This window comes from Anolis sagrei, chromosome 1 (genome assembly GCF_037176765.1).
Source record: "Anolis sagrei isolate rAnoSag1 chromosome 1, rAnoSag1.mat, whole genome shotgun sequence".
NCBI classification, from domain to species: domain Eukaryota; kingdom Metazoa; phylum Chordata; class Lepidosauria; order Squamata; family Dactyloidae; genus Anolis; species Anolis sagrei.
The window spans coordinates 170174410-170200534 of record NC_090021.1 but is presented as its reverse complement, the minus strand read 5'-3'; the positions used below and the strand labels follow the sequence as shown (position 1 = coordinate 170200534).

At 39.3% G+C, this 26125-nt stretch overlaps 1 protein-coding gene across 11 annotated transcripts in view; it reads right to left on the bottom strand.

Annotated features, from left to right (window-relative positions):
- UNC80 (unc-80 homolog, NALCN channel complex subunit) overlaps positions 1-26125 on the bottom strand; it is a 180294-nt gene that overhangs the window by 61928 nt on the left and 92241 nt on the right. For 9 of the 11 annotated variants that reach the window (XM_067470300.1, XM_067470309.1, XM_067470317.1 and 6 more), the window contains 13 exons: positions 24882-24982; positions 23390-23587; positions 20740-20847; positions 18185-18323; positions 17161-17342; positions 14837-14968; positions 14435-14621; positions 12750-12881; positions 9912-10055; positions 7306-7406; positions 3351-3437; positions 1560-1743; positions 430-524 (listed from right to left, as the gene is read on the bottom strand). In XM_067470300.1, the coding sequence (XP_067326401.1) occupies positions 430-524; positions 1560-1743; positions 3351-3437; positions 7306-7406; positions 9912-10055; positions 12750-12881; positions 14435-14621; positions 14837-14968; positions 17161-17342; positions 18185-18323; positions 20740-20847; positions 23390-23587; positions 24882-24982 (1790 nt within the window). The remainder of the gene's footprint in view (positions 1-429; positions 525-1559; positions 1744-3350; positions 3438-7305; positions 7407-9911; positions 10056-12749; positions 12882-14434; positions 14622-14836; positions 14969-17160; positions 17343-18184; positions 18324-20739; positions 20848-23389; positions 23588-24881; positions 24983-26125) is intronic. The other 2 variants (XM_067470302.1, XM_067470315.1) reach the window with 1 other exon arrangement.

Below are 26125 nucleotides of genomic sequence, written 5' to 3'. Positions count from 1 at the left end.
GTGAAATAATCTGTTATGAAAAATTAAAATCAATTTTTACCGAAGAACCGGAAAAGAAGATATGGAGATCAGGAGACAAAGTGAGAAGAAATAAGAAAATACAACCAAAGGACTTAAAATTAAAATTGTTAGAATCCTCAACATTATATGAAATATGTGTTAAAGAAATGGAGATGAAGACTTAGTTGTAACAATGATAATTTTGTACAAGAACTCCCCATACCTCAGCAATTGTTTTTTCCTTGTGACATATTAAACATTTGTAAAGATGCAACTAACCAATAACAAATCTATTATCCCCAATTTTTTCCTTTTCCTTTCCTTGTCCCCCAACTCTCTTAGTAAATATTTAATTAAAATTATTTTGAGAGAGAAAAGAAAATACTGGTATGAAAATGTATTAAAGAATCTTAAAAATAAATATCAAACCTTTAAAAGAGCTTCAAACTGGGTGTCTTCATGGACTGGCAACTGGGTCGGGATATCACATTCATTTTGCCCATGAACTACCAGGGTTTTGGTGCCTTTGAAAAGGAATATGATATAATCAGGTCAAAATATAACAAGAGCCATACTCAAGGGTTAAGGCAAATGGTGTTTTAGTCCTACAACTGTGTGAATTGTGTTATGTAGAGAGAAGGACTGGAAAAAGTTATGTAGGATTGCTGCTGATAACAAATAAGAATTACAGGTTTTTTAAATATATATATATAATTTAGTGCAAGATGGTATCCATATTACATCAAAGTTAGCACAAAAAATCACAAGAAATATACTGAATCACATGGAATTTTGCTGATTGGTAGTCCAACCTCCACTGTTTGGGCTGTTTACAAAATTGTTTTAAAAATTCAAAACACATTCTGTGGTGTTTGATTTTGACTCAGTGCAGTGTCACCTCTGGATATTTCTCCAGTTGATGCTTCTGCTGTGGCCAATATGCCCAACTGAATTGAGGAGGAAATGAAAATGGTCTTGTCAGCCAAAGAACAATCAAGTTATTAATAGATGTACAGCGAAGTGAGTTTTAAAGTGACTGTGGCCCCTTCTACACTGCCATATAATTCAGATTATCAAAGCAGATAATCCACATTTTTTGCTTTGTCTTGGATTATATGAGTCTACACTTCCATATAATCCAGTTAAAATCAAATAGTCTGGATTTATATGGCAGTGTAGAAGGGGCCTTTGTTTCAATTCTGAAAATTCGGTAAAAATAGGCCCTTTGCAGACAGTGAAGTGAGGGATCACAGTAGAGAATAAAACAGGAGTACCCAATTGTGCAGTGGCATCTATTCTGCTCAAGGGAAATGAAAGCTGAAGCCCTCTGCATTCCCAACATAAGAAGACGGAGGAGATAGGTAGCATTAAGTTGGGACCAAAGTTTGGGAGGAAACCTATGACTCCTCCCATCACATGAAGCAGTTAAAAGAAGAGTTTTTCAATTCTATATTAGTGAATATCAAAACAGTTAAGGCAGCAATTTTACAGCATTGACAGCAGTACATATAAAGAGAAAATTTAATCCCCAGCATGTGTAAAGATAGTGAAATCCATACCTGGCATGGAGGCAGTCACCAGCAGCTTCACTTCGCATTGTTCCTTCTTCATAGTCTGTTTGAGGTCCTTGAAGAAAAGTCCTTCCACATAGCCCACTACTTCCCAAAGGAAGGTCAGTGTCGCTGAAATGGCATCCATGCCCCATTCACAAGGTGTGCGGACAAAATACATGATCAATCCCACCTACGTGTCAAAAAGATACACCTAATGTTGCTTTCCGAAGTGCAGCTTTTTATTGTTTTTGCTGTTGTATGTCTGTCTACAAATAATTTCTAACTTATGGTCATTCTTAAGGCCATATCACAGTATTTTATTGGCAAGAGATATTCAGAGTTTGTCTTGCCTTCCAAAGGCCAATAAGCTAACTCATAATATCAGAGATACATGTGACATACAGACAGTCCCTGAGTTACAAACATCTGACTTACAAATGACTTAAAGTTAAGAACGGGGCTGAGACAACAGGAAGTGTGAAAAATCTACCCTTCGGAAGGGAAATTCACCTCTGAAAGAGTTATCATGGGGAAAAAGCATCTCCACTGAAGCTTTATCCTTAATCCTTGCTTGTACAACAACGTAAAATTTTCAAAATTCAATTCTCACAGAGATAGAAAGTGAGGCGAAATCTTCTGAACAGCTGCACAGACAGCAAAACAAACGCCACAGAGCTGTTAAACATTCTAGATGCTATCCAAAGCAAGTATGTATGTATGTATGTGTGTGTAGATATAGAGATAGATAGATACACTTTAAAAATATATCTATTCTGACTTACATACAAAATCAGCTTATGAACAAATCTACAGAACCTATTTTGTTTGTAACTTGGGAACTGCTTGTATGCCATCCTATGCCAGGAATGCCCCTCTATGTTCTACAGGGGATAAACAGGACAACAGGATTGTTGTTGTTCATTCATTCAGTCGCTTCCGACTCTTCGTGACCTCATGGACCAGCCCACTCCAGAGCTCCCTGTCGGCCGTCACCACCCCCAGCTCCTTCAAGGTCAAGCCAGTCACTAGGACAACAGGATTAATGAACATAAATTGACACTGGAAATGGGAATAAACAAAAACCATAGTTCAGCCTTCCTGGAAATGGAAAGGGGATTTACAGGCAATGGTTCTTGCACAAGGAAATTTTAAAGGAGACTGCTGAACTGAATTACATTCACAGATTCCTATTCATTGTTTTCGTGGCGCACTACATATATTAATACAAAGGTTGACATTTAACAAAATAAATTTTCTCAGAGTTTTGAACCCAGGAAACTGGTGTTTGGAAAGCAGATACATTGCTTTCAGTAACTGGCCATTGTATAGACTCAAAAGACCTCAGAGAAAATTTATTAGTGAGGTTTTTAAAAGACTGGAACCCTTGATTGATCTCTTGCAGCAAGAAGAAAATAATTTGATGCAGTTGAGTTTTGAAAATTAGTAGGTTAGTTATCTGAAGAAGTGTATGACGGTTTTTAGAGAAGGAGGTATGATATAAGTATAGTCACATTTTGTTTTATGCGTTTTCTTTCTATACTGTGCCTGCCTCTTTTTCTATTATATTTCTCTCTTTTATTTCTTCTTTTTGTCTAAATGCTTATACATATTATAGTATCTGGAAAAATAATTTTTAAAAAAGGGAAAGTGAGAGAGGAACAGCAGAAGAAATAAATTATTTTCTTGCAGGCAGCACTAAATGTACAAATCTGAAAGTCACACTGTTTTTTACATTTTGAAGAGGTGTATTGATAATGATGACCTTTCAGGTTCTGTTAAATATTCTAAACAGCTTACCAAGTAGTTAAAGAGGATATGGGATGTCTGAGCAGGGAAGTCTCCAATGTTAAGCAGAAGTTTCCTGAGCATATACATCAACTCATCCTGAAACAAGAGCAGAATTTGCTTTTCAATCTGATCAAAACATTCTTGAAAATATTCTTCACAATCTTTATATCACCCATTCCATCAAGAATACCATTTATCAACCAGTTTCACTACTTCCACTAGGATAAATGATCTCAGATGAGAGACAATTGCAATCATAGCATTATAAGATTAAATACCCCCTCACTCATGACAGGGGACACATCTACATTGATCATTTAATGCAGTTGGAAGACATTAAATGAAGATTATTTGGAGATGTTTGAGAGTGTGGTGTTTACATAATGCACACCAAGAATGTGCAGAGCATTGCATCTTAAACCTGTGGGTCAGCTGCGCCAATATTTTGGTAGGTCTGACTTGGCCACGGTGGTCCACGCTCTTGTTGCATCCCAAATAGACTACTGCAATGCACATTATGTGGGGTTGCCTCTGAAGACTGCTCGGAAGCTTCAGCTAGTCTAACGCTCGGCAGCCAGGTTTCTTACGGGAGCGGGGTACTGCCCTTGTTGAAGCAGCTCCACTGGCTGCCTATTAGCTTCCGAGCTCAATTCAAAGTGCTGGTTTTGACCTATAAAGCCGTAAATGGTTCTGGCCCACTTTACCTGTCTGAACGTGTACCTCCCTATGAACCATCAAGGACTTTAAGATCATCTGGAGAGGCCCTGCTCTTTCTCCCACCACCATCACAGTCGCATTTGATGGGGACAAGAGACAGGGTCTTCTCCATGGTGGCCCCTCGGCTGTGGAACTCCCTCTCTAAAGAAGCTAGATCTGTCCCCTCCCTCCTGACTTTTCACAAGACACTTAAGACTTGGCTGTGGGAACAAGCATTCACAGAATAGATGGTTTTTATTGACTTAGATGAGATTGTATGGACCTCATATTTTGGACTGATTTGGAGCATGTTTTAAACTTGACAAACTGTTTTTAAATGCACATTTATTACCATTTTATGTAATTCTGTATTTTATTGGTGGGATAAGTAAAGCTAGGGGAGCTTCTGAAATAGAGTCTTTATTGTGTATCAGTATAAACCATATCACACAGCAAAAGCAATTCTGCAGAATTCAAATCATCGTGTGGAAGCCCCAAACACTACACTAATTCGCACATGTGCATTGCAGTGTGTATATGTGGGGAAAACCCCGCCTTCTCCAGAGTTGTCAAGTTGCAGATACTATAGATCATGGAATCAATTCAAAGCCAGCCTCTGCCATTTCTGTAGTCACCAAGCGGACCTTGAATCAGTTCCAAGGTTTCCAGTGTAATCACCAGCACACAGACACAACTTTGTTCTATGGGCTCTTCCCACAGCCATATAAACTAAAATATCAAGGCAGATGATCCACAATATCTGCTTTGAACTGCATTATATGAGTCCACACTGCCCGATAATCCAGTTCAATGTGGATTTTATACAACTGTGTGGAAGGGTCATACAGTGATTTCAAACTGACCTAAAGTGCTCAGTGTGGATATGTCCAGAGACATAAATCCTTTATAGGATAGGCAATTGTCAGACTAAAGGTCTGGATATGATCCACAGTTTGCTAAATGGCCAATTTTATTGTCAATTTTTTGGGCATTCAAATAAACTGGTTTAATCTTATGTGAATGAACCTTGGGTTCATGCATTACCTCCTACCATTTGCCTTCATTTTCAGTCATCTACTGTGTCACATTTTTAAGCAAAACCCCTATAATATGGCTTATCTTAAAAAATTGAAGCTATCTCATCGCAGCAAACAAAATTAAAAGCTAACTACAGTTGATTTCAATTTGGGTATAATGTTGGCTTCATCTCTATAGCTTCATAAATAGAAAGGAGAATGTTCATGAGCAGGAATGTCGCTAGGGAGGAGGGATTTGGTGACACCATCAAAGGAGATGGCAGTCTAGAAACTTTTTGAACAGTGTTTCAGCAAAATGTATTATTTTTATACAAATATCCTGCAGTTTTTTGCAAGCCCAGTTCACATTTATTATTATAAATAAGAGTAACTTTATCTGCTAATTTATATTTTGAACCTTCTAATGCATACATTCTCTGGTCAGAGCAATCATTATTACGCAATAATATGTTGTTGTTTTCATTGCAGATGGGGTTTTAGAGTCAATGGTTTTGTGAAATTAGCTGGTATTTCAGTTACATTATTGTGGAATGGTTTGGTACAGGAGGAGGTCTATGGGGGTTACACAGACACGAGTGATAACACTGTTCGTGAGTCTCATGATTATCCAGGTAATGATAAACCAAAGTTTATTTAACCTCAGACTAGAAAACTTAATTTATATTGTATATATTAAATTACAAGTCATCTGACAGCACTTTTCATTTTTAACACCACAAAATGTGTTACTATAAAATACAGGGTTAGTCAAAATGAATAGGCCAATAAGAAAATTAATTTTAGACGAATGTATGTTTATTGTAACCAAACTACAGCTACGTATCGACAGATAAATTATCAAAGTTTTGTCTCACCTTCAGAGATGTTCGATATGGGCGCCCCGTGTGACACGGCAGACGTCCAAGCGATAGTCCAGTTCATTCCACATCCGTTGCAGCACATCCGACGTAATGGTATCGAATGCAGCACATATGCGCTGTTTTAAGTCGTCCAAGGTCAGCGGTAATGGAGGTCGGAACACAGTGTCTTTCACATACCCCCAGAGAGAAAAGTCGCATGGTGTGAGGTCGGGGGACCTGGGGGGCCAGAGGAGGAATGGAAGATCAGTCACTCCAGCACGGCCAATCCAACGTCTGGGAAGGTGTTCGTTGAGGTACTCGCGTACACTGTTGTGCCAATGCGGAGGGGCACCGTCCTGTTGGAATACGAAATCGGGCACTTTCTCTTCTAACTGTGGCATCAACCATTCAGACAACATGTCAGCGTACACTGTGCCTGTTACGGTTTTCTTCGCGAAAAAGAATGGGCCAAACACGTGACGGTTGGTTATTGCACAGAAAACGTTTACCTTCGGCGAATCCCTTACATGTTCCAATACGGCATGAGGATTTTCAGATCCCCAAAAGCGGAGATTATGCCTATTGACCTTCCCGCACAGGTGAAACGTTGCCTCGTCACTGAAGACCAGTCTGTTGGCAAAGCCTTCCTCCTCTAGTCTTCGCTGCATTGATTCGCAAAAATCGTGTCGTTTCAAATAGTCACCTTTTTTCAAAGCCTGCACCATTTGCAATTTATACGGCTTGAACTGCAAACGTTTGCGTAACACGCGCCACACAGTTTTTTGCGGAACGTTCAATTCCATGGCAACACGATTTGTCGACTTCTGGGGACTTCGTTGAAAGGATGCACTAATGGATTCCACTGTGTCTTCGGAGACACGCGGTCGTCCTGTGGTTTTACCCTTGCATAAGCAGCCCGTCTCCTCAAATTGCTTTACCCACCTCGCAATGGAATGTCGATGAGGTGGTTCCTTGCCATACTTGGCTCGAAATTCTCGCTGGACCGTAATTACTGACATTGTTTTAGCAAATGTCATCACACAAAATGCCTTCTCTTTGCCTGATTCCGCCATTTTGAAAACAGCGACTCCTAGCGACGCCTAGTGGCATTAACGTACATGTGTGTTGCTCAAAAAAAACTTTGATAGTTTATCTGTCGCTACGTAGCTGTGGTTTGGTTACAGTAAACATACATTCGGCTACAATTAATTTTCTTATTGGCCTATTCATTTTGACTAACCCTGTATTGTTTACTGACTTCAGCTGAATATCAGGAGAGTCAAGTCAGCAAATAAATAAATAAATAAATAAATAACCAGGTTCATGAATATACCCAAATGCATCCCTTAGAATTCTTTTGAAGTTTATATACTGGAAAGCAAGAGGTTATACCTGCCGATTGCTGATCGTAAGTTTCTCCAGAAAATGTCGAAGAACTGTAGATGGATCTTCAATGAGACAGTTCCATAGGACTTGCTGAGCCACTGCACTCACTGAAAAAGACAAAACAAGACAGCTAGACTGGGCAGGATTTCAAGAAGAAAAAGTTCAGGTCCATACCAGTTGTTATAGGAATGACATTATGTCCCATGTAGTCTTCTGAACCCAGAACACCTGATAAGCATTGTGTATTTTAAATAATGAGCCACCCAGCTCTTCACAAAGTAGATTGGTTCCATACTTGATGAGACATTGCTCTTCCACAGTTAACCTGCAATTGAAGTAAAATAAAAATTCCTCGCGTGCAGTACAAAAACCTTTGCATGTCTATGGGAAAGTAACTCCCACCATCTTCAGTAAGAAATGTAGTAATGTGTTCAAGGCTACATAATTAGTAAAGTACTAGTCTATCCTTTTGTCTTAGCAAAATTCTTCAGTAATTCTACTCACAAATAAGTCACATTCAACCAATATTGTTTCCATGCTAGTCATTCGTTGTGAGTTCAGCCCATTTTATTTTGTCCTGGGCGACACAGCTGGGATTTGGTGATAAATTGCCTCTTAACCATTTCTAATTGAATCAGCTGTTATTGTCTGTAAAAAGAGGTTAATAGCTGCTTTCCTTCCATTATTATTTGGGTAGTTTTTTTCTCTTATAGTGAAAAATAAACTTGCAAATAGGAAGTTTTTCAATATAAACATATTGCTCTTTAAAATATTCATTGGCAAACTAGTTTTCTCTACAGATTAGACTGGAAAAAAGGAAGTCCACAAAAGAAAACATGCAATTCTTATTGAAAAGTAGGGGAAAAGATGTGTCCAATTCCAGAGAGATAAAGTCTGGTTTAGAAGCAATTCAGTCCTAAACACACTTATTGTCCTCACTGTAACAAAGATGCAGTACTTATTTATTATTTAAAACATTTCTATTCCGTCCTTCTCACCCTGAAGTACTTCTGACTGTAATCTAGAATTCTAGATAAATTCTTGAAAGCACAGTTGTTTGCTCTGGCTTCTTACTTTTTGTTGTGGACATCGTTATTTTTTATTTTATGCTCTTAGATATTACTTTACAACAAGCAGTGCATAAATTGTGATTAATAAGTAAATAATAATTAATAAGTAAATAATAAATTATAACACAACACAACCAAACATTTTCTTCTTGGTTTCTAGGCTTGTTCCTAGGGTTATTTAGAGTTCTGATTCAGAAAATTGTACTGGATAGACCACATCAGCTCTAGTTTCTTAGATACGGTTATCATGATTTTCTATGGGTGAGCAGGCGGCAGCTGGTAGATGGCATGTGCTCTATATTTCAAAAACTAGAGCTGATAGGGGGGAACTGGTGCCATTTTTTGAATCAGCAGGTCAGATATGCTCAGAAATAGGTCTAACATCTGAGGCACCAGAATGTGTGTTGGCCAGTGTGATCTAAGAGTTACTTCTTACGTAATTGCACTATTACTTTAGTTATGCGCTCATCCCATTGAGGCCGAGAAGCGTCTTCTCCTTGCTTCTCTGAGCTGCTGGCACAGTGATGGCACCGAGTCCCTTGGAGCCCACCGTATGGCATAGGGCTACTTTCGGTGGGCCTCCGTGGGGCTTTGCGCCAGCAGTGTTTACATCCAACTTCTCATAGAAGGAGCTGAAGGGAAAGCAGGAGGAAGTGGGGGACAGTGCAGAAATGCTGTGGGAAGGGATACCATGACCCCTAATGTTAAGGGAATACAGCATTACATTGCCTCATGGTTTCCCTCACTGTTCTTCGGCTTCCCTGCCTCCATATGATGAGGTCTTTTGTCGTTTATTCGTTCAGTCGCATCTGACTCTTCATGACCTCATGGACCAGCCCATGACAGAGCTCCCTATTGGCTGTGGCCACACTCAGTTCCTTCAAAGTCAAGCCAGTCACTTCAAGGATACCATCCACCCATCTTGCCCTTGGTTGGCCCCTCTTCCCTTTTCCTTCAATTTTTTCAGCATCATTATCTTCTCCGAGGTATCCTGCCTTCTCATTATGTGGCCAAAGTACTTCATCTTTGCCTCTAATATCCTTCCCTCCAGTGAGCATCTGGGCATTATTTCCTGGACTCTTCTTGCAAACTCCCAGAATTTTCCTCTGGCACCACAAGTCTTTAGTCTACAAATATTTCATGCCTAGTTTCCCTTTTCCAAATGGCAAAGGAGCTGGTGTTCTGAGTTCTTACATTTCAAAATAGTTTTTACATTTTCAAAAATGTTGACTCAAATGTTAGCCTTTTTTTGCTGTCAGCATTTCTACAAGATAATCCAAGTGAAACCTGAAAGAATTTCGTCACCTCCATTTAAATGCTATAGAGCCCCCTGATTCTATATCAACATGTCACAGAAAAAGTATTTATTTGAAACTCCCCTACTCCCACTCTCCATGCACCCATTCCCCTACGTTTTGTAACATCTTGCTCAATGAAGTTATCTGAAGATCTCAAAACCTTACACAGTTTTAGATGTTAAAACCAGTGTGGATATTTTAGGATTCTCAAATTATTCCAGTAATCTTGAAACTAAAACAATACCTGCAACACCATCCTCCCGGACTTCCCCATCTTCCATCAGGTGAACAATGGGAAGAACAGCTGCACAGATACATGCTGGGAAGACCGCTTGTGGAGGCTGTGGCACGTGATGATTTGGTGTGTGCTCTGTTGTGTGTTCCTCATCTAAGTTCAAGGGGAAAGAATAAACATTGTGTAACTAAAGCTGTCTCCACTAAATCTTTGCATTGAAGAAAAAGACCCACACTGAATATTGAAATTGGGGGGGGGGGGGGAGAGATATACCAATTTTGAGCTATTCAAAACTCCATTTCAAGTATTCGTAAAATAGCTCAGCTTTTTAAAATATGAATCACTATTGTGATTCTTTGCTTCATATGTTTTCCCAGAAGTTTGGTTGTCTTGCAGGGACAAATTGTTGTGTGTAGTTAGCTGCTTCTATCTTTATACTGTATATTAATGCTGCTTTGCTGTAGTTGTAGTTGTTGTTGGTGAAAGTCAACTGTAACTTATGGTGGCACTATCATAGAAGGTTTTTTAAAGCAAGATTCCTTCAGAAGAGGTTTCCTTTTGCCTTTTTCTGTGGTTCAGAGTGTGTGATTCCCAACATCCATCCAATAGCTTTCCATTGCTGAACAGTAATTTGAACCTTCCTGTCCAAGAGTCATAGACTTTATCTACACATGCTGAAAATACAAATGATGTGGATTATAAAGGGGTGTGTGGTGTGGCTAGAAAACATACACTTTTAATGTTCACTGCTATGTGCATCCACATGGAAAACACATGTTTAAAAAGGGCAGGAGAAAGTCTGAAATCGGCAATAAAATGCTCACTGTATGGATGCTGCAGAACAGAAATTTGGGAGGAACATGCACAGCACTCCTATATATAGCACCACCTCAGGGTTTTTTGTGGGTTTTTTTTCATGTCAAGAGCAACTTGAGAAACGGCAAGTCACTTCCGGTGTGAGAAAATTGGCTGTTTACAAGAACGTTGCCAAGGGATGCCTGGATGTTTTGATGTTTTACCATCCTTGTGGGAAGCTTCTCTCCTGACCCCGCATGGGGAGCTGGAGCTGACAGAGGGATCCCATCCATGCTCTCCCCAGATTCGAACCTCCAACCTGTCTGTCTTCAATCCTGCTGGCACAAGGGTTTAACCCATTGCACCACTGGGGGTTCCTAACACTGGTAAATTCAGATAAAGGAAATGGATATGGTACTCTCAGGAAGGTAAACAAATGCTTTTTCCTACCCTCACCAAGAAGAAATTTCTTCCCCTTTTTGTTTTTTAATTGAAAGATGAGCTCCACTACTGATTCTCATCCTATGGGCTGCTGCAGTTCAGCAGATTTCTCTAAATAGGTTAAGAAAAAATGCCATTAATTTGGCATGAGGGTGCTTTGTGGATGCGACAGGAGCTTTTCCATGGTTCCTGGGGTGTGTGTGGAGAATCTCCAGAGTGGAACTGGATTTCTTGAATCCACATTCTGATCTGGATTACGTGGCTGTGTAGAAGCAGCTTGGATTAATACACAAGCCACTACAACATACTGCTTCATATGGTATGTAAAGGTAAAGGTTTCCCCTTGAGATTAAGTCTAGTTGTGTCCAACTCTGGGGGTTTTTGCTCACCTCCATTTCTAAGCTGAAGAGTCAGCACTGTCCGTAGACACCTCCAAGGTCATGTGGTCAGCATGACTGCATGGAGTGCCATTACCTTCTTGTTGGAACGGTACCTATTGATCTACTCACATTTACATGTTTTCAAATTGCTAGGTTGACAAAAACTGGGGCTAACAGTGGAAGCTCACCTTGCTCCCCGGATTCGAACTGTCAACCTTTTGGTCAGCAAGTTCAGCAGCTCAGCAGTTTAATCCATTGCACCACCTGGTACTCCATATGGTATGTACCAAGTTTAATTATATTAGAACAACCAATGGATAAGCAATTTAAAACACATGAGCAAATATGGCCCTACAAAAGTGAGTACTGTTTTAAAGGCAGTGAACCGTACACCCCAGTGAACTTGCTGTATGAAACATCAAAAGTACCTTTCAGAATAACATCTAAACTAATCACAAAATAGCTTCCACAGTAGAGTGTCAGAAACTTAGCTTTGAGTAAAATTTTGGAGTACAGAGATCTCACCATAGAGATAAAACTCATTCTATTATTCCCAATATGTAGCTGGAAATTACATAAATACATTGGTAATATGTAACATATTCCAGATCCATAAACACAACAATAATCCGTAAATCGTATTGTCGAAGGCTTTCATGGCTGGAATCACTGGGTTCTTGTAGGTTTTTTTGGGCTATGTGGCCATGTTCTAGAGGCATTCCCTCCTCTAGAACATGGCCATATAGCCTGAAAAAACCTACAACAACCCAGGAGAGAATGCCTCTAGAACATGGCCATATAGCCCAAAAAAGCCTTCAACAACCCAATCTGTAAATCCATTTCAGTCTAGGTTTAGGCCTGGATTCAGGATTGAGTTGACCTTAATCACCCTGATGAGTGATAATGTTTCGCATCTTTCTGTTGCATCTTTTTCTCTTCCTGAACTTTTTCCATTGGATTTTTTTAATCTATTGTGTAACTTTAAGAACTGGAAGTTGGGTTTGCCTTTATTCCTCTTTATTCTTGATCCTCAGTCCTGTTGTTGTTATTGTATATTTCAGAGTGTACTCAGTCATAGGAACTGTATTTTTTTTTACTGATCTCACGTAAGCTGTTCCAGGAATCAAGTTTTGGTAGACGAATAGCTTATCCATAAACAAATCATACAAGAAATGCAATGATTGATACGATACATAAGAGGACACTGAATATCAATCTTTAAATGTCTTACCTTCAGCACTGACTGCTGAACGCACGGACCAAACTGAACCACGCCGAAAAGAGTAGTTTCTGTGAGATGTACTTGAAGTGCATGAAGGACTCACAGAGAGACGACGAGATGCCAGGTTAACAACTTCTTCTACTGGCAAAACAAATAGAAGATGTGAATTTCAGTTTATAAATCCTGGAAAAGATCTAGTGCTGAACATGCAATTTAAGCTTCATTTTTTAAAATAAATTCTCTTGGACCTAGATTATAGTTCTGGCGACCACTTTCTACATAAATAGGGAATAAGATGTAAAACCTAATATAGCTCAAGGTATTCTCTTATACTTTGAGACAGGAAACATGGGAAAGTTTTCCAGGTTCTGCAAAGACTTCCACAGAGACTGGGACAAACATTGCTATTTTTCCTGCGGACAGAGGAAAATCTTTTTCTACAGATCTATGGGGATTGAGAACACAAGGCCCATCCCAGCTAAACAATGTGCTGTGCTGTGCTTTCTATTTATTTTTTTTGCTGTGCTGTATATATAAAATGTTTTTTTTTTTTTTGTTTTAATCATTGGTTTTAAAATCACCATTATCATCATCTGGTTTATATGTCCCAAGTAGCTGAAGTTACAAGCACTGGGAGTTTACTGTTTGGATTGATACAGAAATTACCAGTTATGCTCTTCCAATTTTCTTTTCCCTTTGTGCTATCTTATAGTGCTAATAAGACCATAACTATCTGCTGAGAGGGGATTTGAACCACGATCTCCCAGTGGCCTAATTTAGGACCATGCCACTTAAAGAGTGTTACAGTCTATATTACATTAGACAAAAAGAATTGTTAATGATTATCTGTTTAAATTAGGAGAAGCATTGAAATAAGGAGGAAGAATGAAAATACTTTTTTCTTGGACAGCTCTCATCCCTTTTCACAGATAACAAAATGGTTTATGTTTAGAATAATTAAAAACTTGAGTAGAGGGGGTGCATCGTATCCATGAGGGGGTTAGTTCCATGATCTCACATGAACATGAATAAATGCAGATGATCACATTTTAAATCAGTGGTTCTTAACCTGTTGACCTTGGACCATCAGTGGGCCAAGAGGATGAAAATTTGGTCCACAAGCCTCCTTCCTCTTTATGTATTTATTTTATTTATTTTCTTTCCACTCCTTTCGCGTCACCTCCCACTCCTTTCCTGTTGCTGACCATGGCACATGTTCTTTTTCAGAAACTAGAGCTGATGTGGTCTATCCAACGCAATTTTCTGAATCAGCAACCTAAACCGAATCTAAAGTTGACCAAGAACTGATTCACAACCCTTTTGGTAATAATGTTGGAGAGTGATCCCTGATCAAGTGGTCCCTGGTCAAAAAAAGGTTGGGAAGCATTGTTCTAAAATATTAAATGGCAATGATGTGAACACGGATGTTTGCCATAATCCCTGTTAACATTGCTGCTACTTAATAATTTGGAGCATGATGATTCACAGTCTGTTGAAATCATGGATTCAGAGCCCACGGATCCAGATCATATTGCTGCCACTTAATAATTTGGGGTGTGATGACTTGATTCAAGTCATTGATTCAGAACCCATGGATCCAGAGGGTCCAATGTACTCTACATTAATGACATTGTATCTCCATAGCTATGGAGATCATCTGCATCTGGCAGATGACTCCTATGTCTAAAGCATACCTTCTTCCTCTTGTTCTGAGTTTGGGGAACATGTGGGCTCGTAACAAGCTTCCTGAGTGATGGGTATGGCAGTGATTAGACTAGCTTCTCGCCCCAAACGTTTTTTCTCTTCTTCTTGCTGCAGATTCTTCAGAATGTGCTCTGCACGCTGATGAGAGCGTGACACTGCTCGGGCTGAAAATGACTTCTGTAAGAAAACAGTTTGAAAAAATTGTATGCTGGAGTTGACCCAGGCTATGTAGAAGTTTAAAATCTGTGTAAAATATTGCAGTAAGACAGAAGAGGATGATGAGTGCTCTGCGGAATGTGTGACTCGTGTAACTCAAGGTGGCCCCAATTTACCATCAATATCACTTTCATATAATAAGGTTGCATGCAGCAAAGATATTTTCTTTTACTTACAGATTGATCTTCATTAATAGGGTCCTGCACACTTCCACCACACTGTGGTACCCATGGTGGGTCAAACATGGGGACAGAGGGCATTCCCAGTACTGGAGATGGCAGAGTGAAGTTTATGCTGGGTGGAGGAATCTAGAAAAAACAGACAAAGAGAAAAGGGAAATGTTTGTAGGAGCAGAAGACTTGTTCCTTTGCACAGAAGAACTGAAGATCTTCCTAGTTTAGCAGCTTTACCTAGCCATCCCCTACCACGTATTGCTGTGGCCCAGTCTGTGTATTGTTTTCTTCAGTGTTGTGGGCACTGCTGACTTGGAGGCCTGGTTTTACAAAGACAGTGCTTCCATACTGTGCACGTGATCTTTCTCCTACTAAGATCATTCCAGTGACATCTCCGGCCCATCCCCTGTATGGATATCAGCCAGCATGCCAATGACTTAAATCAAGAAATAGTTTTCTAAGATCTACAGAGACATTCGCTGGAACACCTCAGCGAGCGAGAGTCCAAAAGTGGCAGGCTCAAACCCAGAACCTCAATCAATGGCTGATACCAAATGAGAGAGTCCCTTCTGGGCACACAGAAAACTGGGCGACTTGGAAGGCACTGAACAGACTGCGCTCTGGCACCACGAGATGCGGAGCCAACCTTAAGAAATGGGGCTACAAAGTGGAATCCATGACATGCGAGTGTGAAGAAGAGCAAACCACAGGCCACTTACTACAATGCAACATGAGCCCTGCCACATGCACAATGGAGGACCTTCTTATAGCAACACCAGAGGCACTCCAAGTGGCCAGTTACTGGTCAAATTACATTTAATAGAATGCCAAGTTTGCAAACATTGTGATTTTGTTTTGTTTTGTTTTTTAATGCAATACAATTGTTTGGTTTGCTCCTGACATGATGAAAAAGTCTGTGTATATATTTGTGTATATGTGTGTTTGTGTATATATGTGGTTTTGTGCATGCATTTCAAAGCACTTCAAACTGTGCTTTGAAATGGACTGGTGGCCATTAGAGCTGTTGTAACAAGGGAGTTATGTTCTCCCTGTAACCTGGTCTCCAGAGAAAGGCAAGCAAAATGATAAAAGACTTGGAAGCCAAGCCTTATGAGGAGTGACTTCAGGAGCTGGTCATGTTGAGCCAGGAAAAAAGAAGATGAAGAGGTGGAATAATAGGCATATTTAAATACTAGCCGCTCCCTGCCACACGTTGTTGTGGCCCAATCTGTGTATATGAGCTTTGTGTGGGTATATGTGAGTATATGTGCATGTATATATTTGTGTATATGTGTATATATATGTGTGTGTGTGTGTGTTTGTATGTGTGTGGTTTTGTGCATGCGTTGTAATTTATTTTTTATTTTTTGGCCTTTAAGCCTCTTTTCCTGTTTTTATGAGTGATGTTCACTTGTTGGCCTGATACGTGTACTGTGTCCAAATTTGGTGTCAATTCGTCCAGCGGTTTTTGAGTTATGTTAATCCCACAAATGAACATTACATTTTTATTTATATAGATACTAGCTGTCCCCTACCACGTGTTGCTGTGGCCCAGTCTCTGTATATGTGTTTTGTGTGTGTATATATGTGTGTATATTTTTGTGTATATGTATATATGTGTGTGTGTTTGCATTTATTTACATGGTTTTGCACATGTGTTGTAATGGGTTTTTTTTTTTTGGCTTTTTAAGTCTCTTCCACTGTGTTTTTCAGTGTTTTATGAGTGATGGTCACTCATTGGCCTGAGAGATGTCTTGTGTCCAAATGTGGTGTCAATTCATCCAGTGGATTTTGAGTTATGTTACTCCCACAAATGAACATTACATTTTTATTTATATAGATGAATGTATATTGTATTGAGGAGAGAGTTTGCTTGTTTTCTGCAGCTCCGAGAGTAGGACAATGCATTCAAGCTGAAGGAAAAGAGGTTCCACCTAAATATTAGGAAGACCCTCTTGACGACAAAAGCTGTTTGACAGTGGAATACATTGCCCTGGAGTGTGATGGAATGTCCTTCCACACAGCCATATAACCCAGAATATCAAAGCAGATAATCCACAATATCTGCTTTGAACTGGGCTATCTGAGTCCACAATGCCATATAATCCAGTTCAATGTGGAAGGGGCCAGAGTCTCCTTCTCTAGAGATTTTAAACAGAAGCTGGGAGTGCTTTGATTGGAAGTTTCTGCATGGCAAAAGGGGGTTGGATTAGATTTCCCATGTAGTCTTTTTCAGCTCTGTAATTCTATGAACTACCATGTAGACTGGTATATGATTTGAGTAATATTCCAGTGCTATTATTGCATCAGACAGTGCCATAATTTACCTTAAAGATTTGCTGAGCTCCTTCCTCCATCCGAGGCCAGACTTGATACCTAAATCTCCAGAGGGTGTGGAACTTGAGTATAGCATTCAACCTCTGCACTGCCTCAGGGTGATTAAATTCAGACATCAGCATATCTGACACTGCTTCAGGCACTTTCACAGCACACAGAAGGAACATGGCAGCTGCAAGGAGACAATATTTCACCCAACATATACGTTTCATAACATAAATACCTTTATCATAAAGTTTGAAAGCACTTCTGGAGAGCATGAGGTGGATGTATGTCTTTGGCTGGATCTACACTGTGCTATATCCCAAGATCTGATCCCAGATTACATGCTTTGAACTGGATTATATGAGTCTACACTGCCAGGTAATCTGTGATAAGCAGCTAATCTGGGATCGGATCCTGGGATACGGGGCAGTGTAGAAGGGGCCTTTCATTGCTCTGTTAAGTAATTTGGAAACCAGTATATTTTGAGCAGATTTAGGGTGCATCTGTACAGTAGAATTAATGCAGTTTGACACCACTTCAAGTGCAGTACTACGGAATCATTTTTTAGCCTTTAATGCAGTTTCATACCACTTCAAATGCAGTGGCTCAGTACTATGGAATCATTTTTTAGCCTTTTTAAACAAATAGTACTGATGCTTCACCAGACTACAGCTCCTATGATTCCATAGCATTAAGTCTTGGCAGTTAAAGTGGTGTCAAACTGGATCAGTTCTACACTGAAGATGCATCCTAGGTAGGATATAGACAGTTACCATGGAATGCTTATATTTCTTATATGGATAGGTTTTAACCTCCAAAAAAGTATGAAAAAGACATGTTAACAACAGGAAGTAAAGGTGGCACTGGGTATTCCATAGGTAGGATTGCCCAGAAATACTTTTGTTCAGACAAATATATAATCAATTGGCTCCAAAGCTAGGCCAAGGTCCTGTAGTATTCTTACCATCTCCAAGCCCAATTCACCCACACTGTATGAATAAAGGCTACCTTAAAATGTCATCATCTTACCTGCTGCGCCAGCCATGTGCTCATCCATGCTAAGCAACAGTTCCCATGCTGCAGGCTGGATGTCCCCGTACATCTCTTCTGTGAGGATGGGAGCAGCTTTGATTAACAGTGATAACGGTGCAGGAGACAAACTCATCACCTGCACAAAAGCAAATCCCGCTAATTAAAAGAAAGACATTCATAACCTAGCTGCATACATGTTTATGCTGCGGTAAGTCATCCTGAGTTAAGAATTGCAAGTTCGCAATTCTGGGCAAAACTCTCTGTATCTGCAGCCATGCCCAATCAGCCTCAATTATACCTATCTGAGTGATTAAGTAAATGTTACAAGAAACTAAGAGAGATAACAGTTTGAGAATATTCAATGAGAATATTTCATAGCTTCAGAGTGTATATATCAGAGTGTATCTGAGAGAGGACCAACCCTTTCTGCTATGAAAGGGCCATATTCTGAATTTTCTGGCACAGTGAAAAGCAGTGACAAACTTCTACCTGGTTAAAACTCCCTGTATGAGTCCAGATGAAGCTTTCATTCCTCAACTGTCCTACCTGAGTCATAGAATTTGAAAGGGCATCCAAGTAAAGTCATCTAACTATCTCATGTTTTTGTACCGCTTTGTCTTTTACTATTTTAAAATATGTAGACATATTTATGTGATAAAGAATGAATAGATCACAGTGCTTTATGAATGATAATACTCTCCGGAAGCATATTATGAACACAATATGACCAAAGGACAGCAGCTAATATATATATATATATATATATATATATATACGGTAAAGGTTGTCCCCAGACATTAAGTCCAGTTATCTCCGACACTCTGGGGGTTGGTGCTCATCTTCATTTCTAAGCCGAAGAGCCAGCATTGTCCATAGACACCTCCAAGATCATGTGGCTGGCATGACTGCATGGAGCGCTGTTACCTTCCCACTGGAGTGGTACCTATTGATCTACTCACATTTCCATGTTTTCGAACTGCTAGGTTGGCAGAAGCTAAGGCTGACAGCTGAAGCTCACACCGCTCCCTGGAATCGAACCTGCGACCTTTCGATCAGCAGCTCAGTACTTTAACCCACTACGCCACCGAGGGCTATATATATATATATATATATATATATATGGGGGGGGGGGAGTTGAACAAAATATCAGACTTCATGAAATGCTTTCATCAAATCTGATTATGTATGTATATCAGATTAAACAATCATAATTATAATCAAACCTAATGTTTTAATTAATTACATTAATATTTTATTTTTTTTACTTATATCAGTTAAGCAAAATGAACACAAATTGACAATAGATAGTTTGATAAAGTCACAATTTGCCAAATGTAGGAAAGAATGTGAAATAATAAGCTCATCATAGAAAGATATCAGTTGACAAGCATCAGGCCAACTCATTTGGCTGACTTCACCGTAAATCTACCACTTATACTATGAATTTGTGCTCAAATTGTGGGCAATGCAGTATATTACAAGCATTTTTAAAATGGAGGAACTGGTTGAAAAGGAAAACTTGCTCTGTGATTAGAAAGACATAGAGTTTAAAGTACACTGTCACTCTCTCCATGCTTGCAAAATCTTTGTTCTTTGGAAAAATATGCAATTGGATGTGGAATCACGCAAAAGGATTTTCTTCCAGGAAACAAAAAGGAATCAAGGGAACAAGACAATGGTGCACGGAAGATATCTGCTGAGATGAATCTTCAAAAAAAGTTCACTCATTTCTAGAACTTTCTTGTAAAAGGCATTATGCAAGTGACCCATAGACTGTGAAGAACTATTTGTTGTTATCTTAAGCTGCTCTCATATGGAAGACTATCAACAGTGAAAATTCACCAACAGAGAGTTCATAGCCAGGGAAAAATTAATTTGGTCTTCCTCTTTTAAATGAGCCAGACTAGTTCCCATTCCCTAGATTAAGTTTTGGATCAGAACACAATTACCCTTCACATCAAAATGTCTATACAAAAGAAATTTCATAAATACATGGACATGAAAATAAATGCAAAAGTTGTGCTGTCCTTTAAAAAAAATCAAAGACAGATGAAAACATGGTTGGAATGGACATATGAGTCAGTAATATGAAACTGACATAGAATAAAGAGAGATTGATTTGTCCTAATTGGGGTAAGGTCATAACTGAACATTAGTAGACAAATGTTGCTCAGAGGTAGAGCACATGTTTTACATACACAGTTCCCTAGGTTCAACTCCTGGTCTACCCAATTATAAGACATCACAGTATAAGCAGGAGGCTGCAAATCTGAGGAAAGCTTTTAGAGAACTCTGCTAGTTAGACAATACAAGTCGATATAAGGTATTCAATCTGACAAGGCACTTTGATGTGATAATGGTTATATTTGCATAAAACATTACACATTTTTGCACAACAACAAATATGGAACCTTTAACCTGAAGTAGCCAAAAAAATGTATAATTCAGCATCTCTTAATGCTATTTTGCCAGCAGAAGACAAACATTACAAAGATTAAAATGATTAAATCTGCTAGTACATTGTTTATGTAACTACCAGAAATTTTCATTACCTGATGCCTTATATATTTCAACATTCCAGAATCCTTCTTTCCTTCAAGGTTGGTATCCATCACTCTTTTCTTAAGAGAAGGTGTTCTCAGGCATGACTTGTCTGAACACTGGAAGAGAATTAGATTTATGTTCAGAGGTCAACTTACTTGGTAGAAAAATATTCCATTGTGACACTAATATTGTGAAAAATTGGTTGCAAACTATAAAGCTTTGCTTGAACTCTCAGAATGTGACTGGGAACTGATAAGAATCAGAATACACTAAAGCATCCCATCCACCACACCTCAAACTCATAATTAAACATTTATCTGGGGTGCATATAAGGTTGGGAAACTTTCCTAAAATGGTGCATTTGTGACTTTGCTATGGAGATCCATTCTTTTAAAAGAAAAAAAAGGTGACATCCAGGAATGAGTTAATCTCTTCTACTGGCCAGGCAAGGCAAGATAGCCCAAGACTTAACTTGAAGTCTTTTTGATTGAATTCCTAGTTCTCCCAGATTCAGTGCGTAACTCAGAACCCTAAAGAAGATATATCCTTTGCAACAAGGGGGATAAAATCATTTATGATAGTTATGGATATCATAGAAGGCACAGGATTTTGTACACATGAAAACCTTTATGAAAGGTTTCATGAAAACCGGGACTGTGGCACAGCTGGCTGGGAGTCAGCTGCATTAAGATCACTGCAGACCAAAAGGTCATGAGTTCGAAGCCAGCCCAGGTCAGAGTGAGCTTCTGACCAATTTGTGTAGCTTGCTGTTGACCTTTGCAGCCTGAAAGACAGTTGCATCTGTCAAGTAGGAAATTTAGGTACCGCTTATGCAGGGAGGCTAATTTATAATGCCATAAAAATCTCCAGAAAGCATGCAAAGAATGAGGAAGTACTTCATCAGTGTCACAAATGGACGGTGAAGTGACAGCTCCCCTGGTGGCCAGAAAACCCTCATGAAAAAGCTGGAATGTTAAATAGCCTCTGTTTGTCTGTCTATATATGTTGTGTGTCTATGGAATTGAATGTTTGCCATGTATATGTACATTGTAATCCGCCCTGAGTCTCCTGCGGGGTGAGAAGGGCGGTGTATAAAATACTGCAAATAAATAAATAAATAGATGTTTGTATAGTGTATTAATAAATAATTATATAAGATATGAAAGAATATCTGAGGAAGTAGACTTGGTCTACGAAAGGTTATTCTAACAACCTAGTTCTTTCAATCTCTAAGCTGTTACAAGATTGTATATGAAAGGATATGATGGTGATGGTGGTGATGATGATTATGATGATGATGATGGACATTATTAAAAATGGCTGAGTTTTGCTGCTTAAGATGGTAGTGTTCCTACATGTCTTAACTACCAGAAAGCATTTGAAGAAAAAAAGGAGATATAAAGTCTAACTTCTTAATGGCCATATGATGTAATCATTTTATAGTACCTTACATTTAATGTGATATATTGTGATGCAAGATCAGCACCCAGACATTGATATATTTTGTGTTTCTCTTTCAGGAGAAAGTATATGTTTGCATAGAAAAAATAGCCTAAGAGACTGTTCCTTATCTCATGTAACTGTCTTGAGTTTCCAATACTTAAGAATGCTTAAGTGGTGTGTTGATGACATTAACTCTGCCTGTCTTATTTTCAACGATTTTTATGAATTGGGTACTCAGATGACCAGAGAATCCAGATTCGCTGACAAGTGTCAAGAACTCTCAGATTCTCAATTTAAAGAGATGGGGGTGGAGAATGCAGGCTGCTGCTTCACTGGGTTACTGGGAATATTCTGGGTCAGATGTCTGAACTTCTGCCTTTTCCTGTGACTTGGGGACCTCTCCTCCAGGTCTTCTTCTTGCTCTGAACCCAACCTAATTGGATGAAGAGAGGAAAGGCAGTAGAGATGTTATCTAGATACTGGAGTGAAAAAGTGAACTGAATGGAAACGGAGATAGAGAACTAAAGTGTTTTTAAAGTATTGACTGGGGATAAGGAGAGAGAAGGGAAAGTAGGAAGTAGAAGCTATAAAGTGGACTAGCCAAAAAACAGAGGAGGGCCTTTTATAAGTTCTGTTTGGGGTGGAAGCAATAATAATATAATAAATATTTATGTTCCACTCTATGTCCCCAGGGGAACTCAGGGCAGATTCCAACATACAAAAAGGCAAATATTCAATGTCTCAGTAAAACAAACAAGTACTGACATAGTAATCCAGAATGACTTCACATATTAAAACAACTTAAAGCCTAGCATCTATAAATTAAATAAAATGTAATCTTTCAAAAATTATATCGTGACATAAAACCTGAACATAAAACATTCACTTTAATTTAATAAAGTTCACAAAGTTTTGTGGATTGATTGTTTAACCTAGGCTAACATGGACTAACAGAACCCAAATACAGTAATAGTTCATAACCAGAGGCAAGGCAAAATAACAGTATGAAGGAGCTAGGGATCAATCAAAAACACTGAGAATTACATCTCTTGTCTTGTCTGAGTGGCAGAAGAGGCTAACCCACTGCGGGCAGAGAATGTGCTGACAATTCCTCACTCGCCAATTGATTACACCTTCGATAAGTGAATTAACCAAACTGATTTAAATAACTTCCCTGCACTGATAGGATGCAAATTGTTTAATTAACTTTCTTACCTCTTTCTGCTTTTTGCCCCTAGATACACCATTAGGTATATTGTTTTCTCTGAGTGAATCCACAGTGTCTCCATATAGGAGTTTGATGGCCCGCACGAGACGAGCACAAGAACGGCTGTGATGGAGATAACAGTGAGGGTGGCAGTAATCAATGTGGCTGCAGATAAAACTCTGCTGGTTGCAGAAGAGGATCATCACCTGGAAACATAAAGCAAACCAGAATTTTCAGAAGCTGTAGACATGAATTCAGATCAGATCGCTGTACAAAGTGTAGGTAGCAGAGATACATTTTACAGCTGTCTAAAAAACAAAAGGATCTATCCTTTTTACAATCTATATAAATAAAAATGTAATGTTCATTTGTAGGAATAACATAACTCAAAAACCACTGGACGAATTGACACCAAATTTGGACACAAAACACATATCAGCCCAATGAGTGACCATCAATATAAATAAAAATGTAATGTTCATTTGTGGAATTAACAAAACTCAAAACCCACTGAACAAATTGACACGGAATTTGGACAAAATACATATACCAGGCCAATGGGTGACCATCACTCATAAAAACACTGAAAAACACAACAGAAGGGACTTAAAAGGCCAAAAAAGCAAAAATATGCTACAGCGCATGCACAAAAATGACTCCCCCTGACAAACAAAACACACAAAAGCATATCCACACTCTCTTTTGGACTACAGCTCCCAGCATCCCCTAAACCAGGCCCTTTAGGAGAGGAGAATGCTCCAAATGTACAGCTTCTAAGATCAAGCTTTCTTCTCCTTGGATCTCTTTGAGAGCATCCCAATTCTTGCATATTTCCAATTTTCTATTCTTGGACTGTAACTCCCAGCAATTCTCCAAATAGATAAGATAGATAGATTAAATAGAGATAGAGAGATGGGCAGGTAGATAGATTGGTCAGGAGGACTGCTGGGAGTTGCAGTCCAAGAATAGTTAGAGAAGGAAGAAAGGAGAGAAAGAGGAAGGGAAAGAAAAGGGAAGTAAGGGGAGAGGAAGAGAAGGAAGGAAGGAGGTAATGGAAGAAAAAAGGAAAGGGAGGAAGAAAAGAGGGAGGGAAAGAAATAGAGAAAGAAAGGAGGAGAGGAAGAGGGAGGGAAGTTTGGCCACAGCAACATGTGGCGGGTACAGCTAGTCACTCATAAAAACACTGAAAACACAGCAGAAGAGATTTTAAAAGCCAAAAAACAAACAAAAAATATATTACAATGTATGCGCAAAACTATATATATATATATATATATATATACACACACACACACACACACACACACACACATGCACAAACACACATACACACACACACAAAACACATATACACAGACTAGGCCACAGCAATGCATGACAGGGGACAAATAATATGTAATAAAAGCATAAACTTCGATATATTATGGGGAAGTACAAGCCTTGGAGGCAAATTGTGATTTTGTGTGCCATTCCAGAACCTCACTGATGAACTCTACTTACATGTAGCCATGACATATTGCGATGATAATTCTCTTCCGTACCAGTGCTGCTCAGTACTTCGGGTTCTATGCTGGGTTCACTTGCACTCCAAGGACTCCCTTCTTCAAAAGAAAGAAAAAGATACACCCAAAAGTAGTTGTCTTCTGAGGCATGCTGCCCACTTTAAACCTAAGGCATATGCTTGTAAACCAGCCCAGTTTATTTGCACAGATAAATGTTACCCCCGCCTGTCTTCGGGGATGCACAAAATGGTTCGCCATCAGTGCATCAACCCCAAGGGCCAAAACTCTAGAAGGTAGTTTGGCTATGCTAAGGAAATATCCGGTGGTTCTGCTCACTCCTACCCCCACCTGCCCTTCCTAAATACTCCTGATGATTAGCTGGACTGGTAATTACAAGCATACTTCATCAACATCGGTAGGACAAGTGTCAGGGATAAACATTGCCCCATTCAGGGAAGAGGGGAAGGTAAGTAAGTGGAAGGAAAATTCTTGCATCATCAAGATGCTGCAAATGGTTGGTTTCAGTGATCTGCATTGACTGGGCTCTGCAGTTTAAAAAAGGAAAGGAAAGGATCAAGCGTTTATCCTTGAGACACGAGCACATTGGCTACAGCTACAGCTGCCACAAGCAGACCACAGCCCTGTACAGTCCCATTAGCAGATTCCAAAATGTCTCGGGATGAAAGGGGGAAAAATCCTGCCAAACCATTGTGAACAAAGGCAGGGGAGTGCTCGCTCTGACCCCGGAGTTTCCTGCATGCATTTATTGCCAGTGGGCCTTCCAAGGTGACAGACCTTTTGCACAGAATTTGTTTGTGGGAGATGATCACATTCAGACTGCAATCCTATGCACACTTTATCTGGAAGTAAGCCCTTATGAACTCAATGGGACTTACTTCTCAGTAGACATGTATAGGATTGTGGTGAAAACGTTTGAAGTGGATTCCAATTCGTTTTTCCTCAGCTGTTCTTTTACATGAAGATGCACCTGGCAAAATGCAAATGTCCCTAAAGCAGAGATAGAGCATGGACAATGCCACTGAGACCACAGGGTGAAAGAGGTTCAAAATTAAGGATTGAACTGTGCCTGACTTTTTCTACACAAGGACTCTATAGGGACTAATATTTTGGAGATTCACAAGCACACATATACTTATATCTCATATACAGCAAAATATATACATACTGTATATGAAACTGAAAATACACAGTATATAATATTGATATGAGATATGTATATAT